The sequence below is a fragment of the Leptonychotes weddellii genome, unplaced genomic scaffold, assembly GCF_054177405.1.
Source record: "Leptonychotes weddellii isolate Sample4059 unplaced genomic scaffold, ASM5417740v2 HiC_scaffold_3065, whole genome shotgun sequence".
Lineage (NCBI taxonomy): Eukaryota > Metazoa > Chordata > Mammalia > Carnivora > Phocidae > Leptonychotes > Leptonychotes weddellii.
Window position 1 is genome coordinate 3,116 of NW_027903012.1, and position 9,784 is coordinate 12,899.

The 9,784-nt window shown below is 37.6% G+C and overlaps 1 protein-coding gene across 1 annotated transcript; it reads right to left on the minus strand.

Moving 5' to 3' along the window:
• Positions 1-1,226: 1,226 nt before the first annotated feature.
• On the minus strand, positions 1,227-9,717 carry LOC115939998 (cGMP-dependent protein kinase 1). The gene is made up of 4 exons (XM_081810638.1): positions 9,249-9,717; positions 9,103-9,165; positions 7,568-7,634; positions 1,227-5,703 (listed from the first exon to the last, which is right to left on the minus strand). The coding sequence occupies exons 1-4, from the start codon at positions 9,344-9,346 to the stop codon at positions 5,605-5,607; spliced, it is 327 nt and encodes a 108-aa protein (XP_081666764.1). The 5' UTR covers positions 9,347-9,717; the 3' UTR covers positions 1,227-5,604.
• Between the last annotated feature and the right edge of the window lie 67 nt (positions 9,718-9,784).

A 9,784-nucleotide genomic window follows, 5' to 3' on the forward strand; every position in this document is an offset into this window, starting at 1 on the left:
AAGTATGGAATGTAGAAAGAAACTCTAAATAGGGCTCTCAGAAAAAAAAAAGTGTGGTGGTTGTTCTGTTATGTGCACTACACATTTAGGGCTATTACTGAGAATCTAAGGGGTTGATCTGCAAGCATAATGTGTTCAAGTTGGATGATCAATAATACATTCAGGTCAAATGTATAATTGATTCCTGTTGTCATAGTCAAGTAGCTGGGTAGTGATTTATTTCAATTGCAAGATGGGACAGTGGTGTGGATGCAACATTCTCACCATCCCCCACGCTAATGATCATGAGTATTGGTCTATGTGCCTCTCCAAAAACTATAATTATTACACAAAAATAACTTTCCAGGATCAAAAAAGACCATTCTTGGATCAAGGATATGAAAATCACAGAACTTAAAGGATGGATACTGAAAACCTGTGGTTCAGTTCTATTTGCAGGAGAAATAGAATTATTGGATGTGCTCTAGTCACATAATATTTTTTAAAGTTGTTTTATCAGTTCTGTCTGGTAAAGTTAACTGGATTATTTCTAATTTTTATTTAAAAGGGGTTTTCAACTCACCATCCCTGGTGATGGGATGTCAACAAGACAAGGACAGTCGGATTACGGAAATCTTTATGTGGCAGCCAATTTTAATTTGTGTTCCATTCACGGCAGTGAGGAACAAAGGGGTAGAGGAATATGTTCACCAGGGTTTTGGAGAATTGAACTTGTTGCAATGGTAGTTTTCTAAATTTATATTCTTTAAGAATGTAAAACATAACAGAGGAATCAGATAAATAAACCTTAGACAAAGATTCATAATGTTGCTTTCCATATGAAATAATTCCCTCGCAGCACGCAGCCTTCTACAAGAATTGTCTTTTTGGTTGTTTGCCTGGCTCAGAGTTTGACTAGGGGCGGCCCAAACAAGGAGTGTGTGGTGGTGGGTGGCGTTGTGAGGCACAGAGCACTGCTGAGGTTGGGGTTTGTGTGGCTATCTATGCTGGCTTTTCTGTTCACACTGGATGGCCTAACATTATCCCTCCTGTAATCTTTAAACCGATTTGCTAGATTAGTTTTACATCAGATCATGATACATGATGTTGTGAAGGACACTTGGGTTATGAGTAAGTTTTACATTGTTTTAGTGATGTTCTCCAATAGCGCTCCAGGGTATTTCCATTCCAGTATGATACATCAACTATATTCTTGGAGTCTTGTCTAGAATTAAACATCCACTAAGTTCAAAAGTAATTATTTTTTTTTTATTTCAACTCTATAAAGTATACAACAGGCACTCGGCAATTACAGCTGCAGGAAAAATACAGAGCAAATCAAAGCAGGTTAATTTTATGAAAAAAGTTTTTAATCTACATCAAAAGAGTGCAAGTGGTCAATGACCATTTGATGACAGTTGTTGCATTCTGACTAACAAAGGACTCTTTCATGTAGAATAAATTGTAAGAGGACAATCAACCATAGCTGTAAGAATACAAAAGAACTGACCAGTTGTAAAAACATCATACAATGAAATAAATTGGATAGATGATGCTTGAAGAAATGTCCCTTTCCTCAGAAAGCCCAAACCTCTGAGTCATGGTCAAGGTCTCAGAGCTCTATTAATTCAGGTGCAGATAAAGAGGAGGGCTAACAACACACTTCCAATGTTTATCTTGCCAGGTCTGTTGAAAACTTGCTTCATAAATGATTTGCATATACAAGAACTCAGAAAGCATCCTGTTTTGTTGAGGAGTGCAGCAAGGTACATGTTCATCACTGGTTTCATAACGAGGTGTGGTTAGCAGTCACTTTCCAATTTTTCTTTTGAGTTGGATCATTGGTAATGGAGTCTATAAAATGAGACGTTAGAACTTGACTGCACTAAGTGGTTTTTTTTTTTTTTTAAACTGAATCTGCACAGCTTAGCAAAACAGGAATACCTGTATACAGACTGATAGTATGTCATATATTAATTTGACCCGCACATACATTTATACATTTCACAGAAATGACGCTGTATCTCAGTAACAGATACACAGCTCTGGTACGTGTAACAGAAATAAGAGAACAACTTTATCATTTCTGTAATTCATCAATATTATATAATAAAGGCTTATAAATTGTTAGCAGAAAGAACTGTAAAACGCAGCAAGCTAAGAAAGGACAACATTTTGAGGTGTATTTGTCTTTGTCATGCAGCATAACACCAAATTTGTTTTTTAATAGGATGCCATGAATTTAAGGCACTTGCAACAATGCCAGATAGCCAGGTCATGTTCTAAACTATGGAACAGGTGAAACCGTACAGTTGACATAATTTTCAATAATACTGACAATTATGACATTAATTCAAGTCTACTTGGACCTAAAAACATTATTCAGTACAAAGAAAATGAAATAATAATGCTGTGAAACACTAAAAAAAGTTATATGTACCACAAAATATCACACAAAAATATCTATTTACATAAATATTTGTGGTCCTATTGGAAAGAAAACGTCATTATGGATAATGCACGGATCACCTCTACCATATGAAATCAGTTCTAATATCCTTATTTTCAGTATGGTAGCTGACTTCTTTAAAATTTCAGTTCACCATCAGTTCCGTCACGTAGAAATGAAATGAGAAAAATTCAGTAGCTGGATTTATATATTACACATGTGTGATTCACATGCATATCCCATAATTTTAAGTAAAAAAAAAAAAGTGACTTATAAAGTACATATCAAAAGAAATTTGTTTTCAATGCCACATGGATCTGATTCATATGTGAATAACAAAGATGATACGAACATAAAGATCATTTATAGCAAATTTCCAGAAATCATTTTCTCTAATGTTTATCTCAAATATCATGATGTTCCTTTCCTTGGCAGTTTTCAGTTTTCCTGTGCATCAAGAGGCACAGAAAGCCCTTATTTCCCATACTCAAAGTATTAACAAGAAAGTCGGTTAACAAATCAAACAAGTTGGCACTATTCTAACTTATCCAGATGTTCTTTAGTGTAAGAAAAGAGAGGGACATGAACAATTCAGAAATAAAATGAGATGCGCTTTACAAAGCTGACCATGAATTTTAGCCCTAGTGTCTTCATTAAGACAAGATTTAAATCCTTAAATTTCAATGCTGAAGATTAGAGGACTGTTTTCTGTTAGCAATTTTTGGAAGATGTAGTTCACCTTTCTTTGTTAGTGATTGCTTTAGACATCCTAAGGCAACACCACCAGTGAAATGTCATAAAGATGTGCTAACAAGTGGGAAAAATGGCCGACAGTCCCATTGAACCGGATGCTGCTCCTTCATTCCTCGGAGAACTTGTATACATTGTTGTCTTAGACTTGAACCACAGTTAGCGTTAAGCTCTGGGGCTATTGGGGTGTTTGAAAAATTGCAGGAGCAGAATCTCTTAATGACTAGATGAACTTAGTATTCTAGCAAACCTTTAGTGTGCCTAAACTGCTTTGTCTTTTAACAAAAATCACTGAACGGTGACCATGATGTTGAAATTGTATACTTTTAAAAGCCCAGTTAAAAGCAATGTAAAAATCCTGAAATAGCATTCATAGCTGGATTTTAGGTTGATAGGTTTAATTTTATATTCTCATATCTGTAGAAGAATGTGGGTATCTTGGGGAATAAAATGATCTTAAGCAATTATTTCTAAGGGAGGGGAAACTCTAACCCAAGAATTACAGTAACATCTTGGGATCAAACTTTTAATGTAACTTTATTCTGATTATATATAGTATGCCCTTAGTATTTTTATTGTCCAAATGTTTCTTAGATTATGTTTTGATACCATATTCTAAAGTAGTCTTGGTATGAAAAATTCAAACAGAAATCATAATATATGCCTTCTTGGATATGGTGTAATGACCTGTGTGGATATATTTTTTGCAGAAATGTTTACGTTTCATTGATTTAAAAAAACAAACAAACAACTTTATACTGGAAAAAAGCAACCTTCAATTTAATATAGCAAATTCACACACTGTTCCATATCAGGATGACAGCTAATAAGATTATGCATTTGTTTACTCAGGGAGAATGCTACTTGTCCAGGAAAAGCCTCCAAAACAGTCTGCTACCTAGGACAGCTAACTGTAGTCAACTCGCCTGCCAACAAAGGACTCAGTTTAAAGCTGCTGCTTTACCCCTCATGAAAAAAACAAGTAAGTTTGGTATTTTCCAATACATTACAGGATTGAGATATTTCTGTCCTAGTTAGCTAAAATTTATGTTTGAGAAATAGGGGTCCTGTTTTCTTCTCGACCCCCTCCCTACTCTCACACGTGCATGAACTCACAGTGGCTCATTCTCCAAAAGGTCATCAACAGCAGGCTAGGTCTGGTCCCGTTCCCTGACCTCACAGAAGCAAGCTTTCTCATCTGCTGAATCTCAATGGTTTTGTGCTTTCCTCCTCTTCTTTTTGGTTCAGGCCTAAGACAAGAAGCCAGCTGAATGGGTTTTAATCACCTGTCCCCCTCAGCCCTAGGCTATGTTGTGTAAGTGAAATCGGGTGGGAGTTTGGTTGGTAAATGTGGTGAAGAATGCTTGAGTCTCTGGCTACAGAGGTGATGAGTAGACTTTGTGTTGTCTGCTCGGACACGGACATTTACAGATGAAAGATATACATAGCACCTATATAGTTTCTTATTTTTATTTTTGGATGGATCTTAGTTCCTCTCCACCCTGCCCTGCCCCCACCCCCCAAGGGTTTCTTTTTATAAAAGGGAATATTTTAAGCCTCAGTCTGAGGGCATGTTAAGTAATAAATAAAAATCAATTGGCTGCTAGTCATTTATTTCTAGGACCATCTTGAAGCACAACATTTTAAAAGATATGAAATGGTTTGTGAGTTGCTTTTTTTTTTTTTCCACTCTGTCATGCCAATTTATCAAGAAAAGAAACAAATATCATGCATGTTGTTGTTGTTTTTTTCAATCCTCTGTGAAAACGCATATATACCTGCTATGAGAGTTCTCAGCAGAATCTATAGCAGTTGTGCTTTTATTGTATCAATTTTTAAAATCTGTCAGAAAGGAAAGGTAACATTCAGTCTCGTCATCAGCACTGCTGGGAAATTAAATCATGAAACTTCTAGCACTGGGTTGCCATGACCTCTGTGACCAACAGATGCGTGGCCCTCTTCCGGCTTTCGCGAATGTATCCGAACGTATCCTACGCCCTCACGGGAAAAGGAAAGGAAGCTCCCAGTTTGTGTACCACCGTCATCTATCGTACCCAATATATAATTTTTTTGATCTTCTTGATAATTCTAGCAAGGTGCAGACACTTTTACTAGATTGAAGTGTTTCTGGCAGTCTTTCAAATTATAGAGCAAAGCAAGATCATTGCAACACTAGAAGACACCTCTTGACTGGTGTGAAAGGCTTTGCTTCAGGACTACCATGTCAACTGCTATGTTTAGGATCAAACAGAAAACATGTAAAGAGCACTGTTGTCCTAATGCCACTGCATTTACCGGAGCAGCATCGATCAAAGGCATCATGGTGACCCCGGGCACTAATCTTCTCTCCGTCCCTCAGGTTTGCTGGCAGCTGTGTCTCAGAAAAAGCTGACTTCAGCAAGGCAGAAGCAGGTAAGAGAAATACATTAGAAGTCTATGTCCCATCCCGAGTTGTCGTCAGGTGGCGGTTCGTCATTGTCCTCAGGGAAACTGTCGAAATTGCTTGTGTCTGTGGGTGATGCAACCTGCACACAAGAGGATGGACAGGGAAAGCATTTCTTTATTTGCGAGTCAAATTCCAAAGGAGAGTTTTACAAAGTGTTGTTCTTTATTCATGCCCTCATCGACAACTATTTTTTTTTTTTTTTTGAGTGTCTACCAGGTTTTGTGCTTTGTATAGGGGGAACAGCAGTGAATAAAAACAGACATGGCTCTTATCCTCATGAAGTTTCTACTCTAGCAGAGGGTACATTGTAGGATTCAAACAAAAAAGTCTGGTTACTGCTATGAAGAAAAAAGAGCATAAGAGTGATGATGGAAAGCCTCTTTGAAAAAATATTATTTCAAAACTAAGAATCGATGAGTTTGATTTTTGCATGTGCAAAGGTCCTGAGGTGAGAGAGAGTGCTTCATGCTGTGATGTAACCAAAGAAGGCCAAGGTGGCTGCTCTATAAGAGAGGAGAGTAGTGGAAAGAGAAATAGGAAAAACAGGCAGAAATCAGGTCGTGAAGAGCCTTGTAGGCCATCTTAAGGCTTTTGTGTATTTCAAGTATAATAAAAAGCCATTCCTAAACCCAAGCAAAACTCTTGCAAATTTACTGGGTAAAGTCCAATCTGGAGAGCATCAGTAAAAGCGGTGAAAATCCACGCTGTAGTTTCCCTCATTTCTAGAATATTTACAACCACTGATATACTAATATTGAATGAAATATATATGGGTATATCCATAAATATATCCCATTCAGTATTACTATTACATAAAAGGAAACTGCTGATAGATTTAGGTAAGTATCATTTAGGCCTACTATTTACCCCTCCAAGTTTCTTACTCTAATTTATTCTAAAAACAAAACCTCAGGAATTCCATTAGCATCTGTAATGGGAGGTATGGTAATGGGATTTGTGTTTTGTCTGTGAATAAACACAAACGTTGTCACAGAAATAAATCTTAGAAGTAGGGAAAATGGTTCTGTATAAAGAGCAGTCTTGAGTTAGTCCCAGAAAAACGAAGTATATATCTGAATGGCTCAGGACAGTGAAGCAGCCCCCTATTTCTTTGTAAAGATGCAGTACGTTTCATCAGACAGATGTGGTATTAAATAAAAATACGTAAAGATGCCAAACACTTGATCACTGTCAGTGGGCTGCTATTTAACAAAACGCCTGACGTGTTCAGAAAAGACAGTTCAGGAAAGAGAATCCTTTTCTTTTAGAGCCTCATGAAAGGATAAATGAACACGGTATTGCCTGGGAGTACTTCGAAGCGATACGGAGGCATAAAAAGAAACACTATTGGCCAGGAATTGGTGGCTGTTGGACTGTTGACCAAACCCAGCCAGAAACCAGAGGGCACAGGAATGCTCTGAGTGGCTCTTACAGGTTAGGCTCCTGGTGACAGAGCAAGGTGGGGTGTAAACTGGGATCATAAAGACAAAATAACAGCCCACTGCCCTAACTCACCCAAGTATACTCTTGTATACACTAAACTGGTCATAATTCATCAAGAGGCCTAATTCATTAAAGTTGTTCATGCATTCTTGGGCATTGATGTGTGAAGTTTATAGATTCTGAAAAAGAAACTTGTTGCTGGACACTCATTATGCTCTTTTGTCTACATCAGTGGATATTTAACACTTACTATACTAAAAGTCCATTTTTATTCAGAAATAAACGAAATTAGAATGAATAGTTTAAAAAGGTAATGGTAAAATACACATAAAACAACCATCCCCTAATTGACCTGTGTTTAAGCTTGGGTTTTAGATACCATTATTCTAAGGTGGTACTTCTCCTGTAGTTAATTTAAGCTGATCATAGGATAAAACTTTAACAACTGACCTAAGCACCGTACGTGTGTCACAGAAATATAAGCTGGATGGTCTACTTACACTTGGTATTATAGGAGGTGTCAAGGTGCCTTTTCTTAAGCCTTCCCAATTAAAGCCCTCAAACCATCTAGGAAAGGGAAAAAAAAAAGGTAGCTAGTTAAAGGCATTTTACTTCAGCTAAAACCTCATTGCAACATACGTGATAGAAAGCAGCTAGGCAAACATTTTCAATGTGACAAGAATGTATTCTATTGCAAATTTTTAGGGCCAGGTTTTTAAAAATATGCATTCCATAAAAGAAGTTAATTGTTGAAATATTTAACACCAACTAGAAAATAACTCCTTTTCTAGCAATTTCAGGCAGAATGTCTGTATGACCTTGTTCCTACACTATCATTATAACTTAATAAATGTCATGATATGCTTGGCCCTGAGCCTTACAGGACATTTTATTTTAAGGCTATAGAACCAGGGCATCAAAAGTCAGGACAGAAAATTATCCTTTCAGCTTTGCACTGATTCTGTGGGGAGCCTCAGTTAATTAACCTTTCCACAGCACTGTATTAGGTGTTAACTCTGACTTGGCACTTTTTTTGTGTGTGTTCATAGAAAAAAAAAAACAAAACATTAAATATGCAATACTAGGGTCATAGCAATTCCTAATAAAATGAAGGTATTTTGTGTAGTTTTTCCTGTGAAAATGAGGACCAGATAACACTAAGGTTTTTGGTTCTGTTCTGTCTTTAAAGTAGCAAATGCTTACACCAAATTCTTAGCAGGTGTTTGAGATATTTATAGATATTTTGATAAATAAGTTCTTCTGGTAGGGATGTGAATTTCTTGTGAGTGTTACCAAAATAGACTAATAAAAACCTATTTGGTCTTAGCTTAGCATTTAAATATCCAATTAACTAGATAAAGTTTAATATTTTTTTTAAAGATTTTATTTATTTGAGAGAGAGAATGAGAGAGAGCACATGAGAGGGGGGAGGGTCAGAGGGAGAAGCAGACCCCCTGCTGAGCAAGGAGCCCGATATGGGACTCGATCCCGGGACTCCAGGATCATGACCTGAGCCAAAGGCAGTTGCTTAACCAACTGAGCCACCTAGGCGCCCGATAAAGTTTAATATTTAGGATGTTGCTGTGGTTTAAAGAAAACCACTGTACTCTATACTTTTTTTCTCTTTGTTTTATCATCTAATTAGGGAGTAGTGAGAAAAATATATTCCAGTTTTAGTCTGGGAAATGAGGCATGATATGGTGGAGGACTTTCATTTTTGATACCCTGGTAGAGAATAGAATCCCAGAATTAAAAAAGTACACATTTCCTCTTTGTGCCAGAGAGGAAAAATGCCCAGTAGTGGGAGTTGGGAGAAACTGAATTCAGTGAATGAGTCGCTTAGTATGGCACAGGGGTCGTGTGTATTTGTGTGATGTTTCCCAGACACAAGCAGAAGGGCCTTAGATCAGAAGGCTAACTGGTCTCACGTCCCCTTGGATGTTCCCGTAGGCTAACTACCCATCACCCAGCCTGGGGAGGTACCTGTCCTGCTTTCTGGACCCTCCATCGATAGGGACAAGGAAAGAATACTTACTTGTGCTTCTGAATGTCTTTCACACCATTTTTCAAATTCCCCAGTCTTTCTGATGGGTTATCCCTGGAATGAAAATAAGAACTTTAAGGAATCGAATCACTTTGGCATTATGATCCTTTCAACAGCCATGGGGCTGAAATGCTTACCTGCATAGTTTTTTAATTAAATTAGCAGCATTTTTGGCAATCTTCTTTGGAAATTCTATCATGTCAATCCCCCTCAGTATGATGTTATAGGTTTTCATAGGATCTGGGCCTGAGAAAGGTGGGCTGCGAGAAGGAGACGTGAAAAGAGAATCACTTTGGTTTTCTAAATAAGAAATCTTAAGTTGTTACAACTCCACAAATTATATCAATTCTTATCTAGGGACATATATGAGTAGTGGTAACGGAATGATGCTGGATCAATAGCAAAACAGCATGGAAACCTTTTCAAGGAAACTGCTTAGCAAAACCATACATGGGTCAAGTTTGTCTGTCTTTTTAGTGCAGGTGCTGAACCCCTCTTGCTGTCCTTGGCCATTCAAGATGCTTCTTCCACTTTCTAGCCCTTTCCCTGCCCTTGATTACACCTGAGCTGAAGCGCAAAATCACTAGAACATTACAAGGACGTCTGTGATAGGACACCATCTCCTGCCAACACCACCCTGGCTCACTCGGATCAGCACGCCATTTGTGGGCAC

Excerpts from the sequence above, each read along its gene's own strand:
- LOC115939998 (XM_081810638.1), bottom strand. The coding sequence starts at position 9,346 with ATGAAAACCTATAACATCATACTGAGGGGGATTGACATGATAGAATTT. Across the intron at positions 7,635-9,102 it reads AAAGACATTCAGAAGCACAA|ATGGTTTGAGGGCTTTAATT; the intron begins GTAAGTATTCTT and ends TCCCTTTCCTAG. Across the intron at positions 5,704-7,567 it reads CACCTCCTATAATACCAAGT|GTTGCATCACCCACAGACAC; the intron begins GTAAGTAGACCA and ends TCTTGTGTGCAG.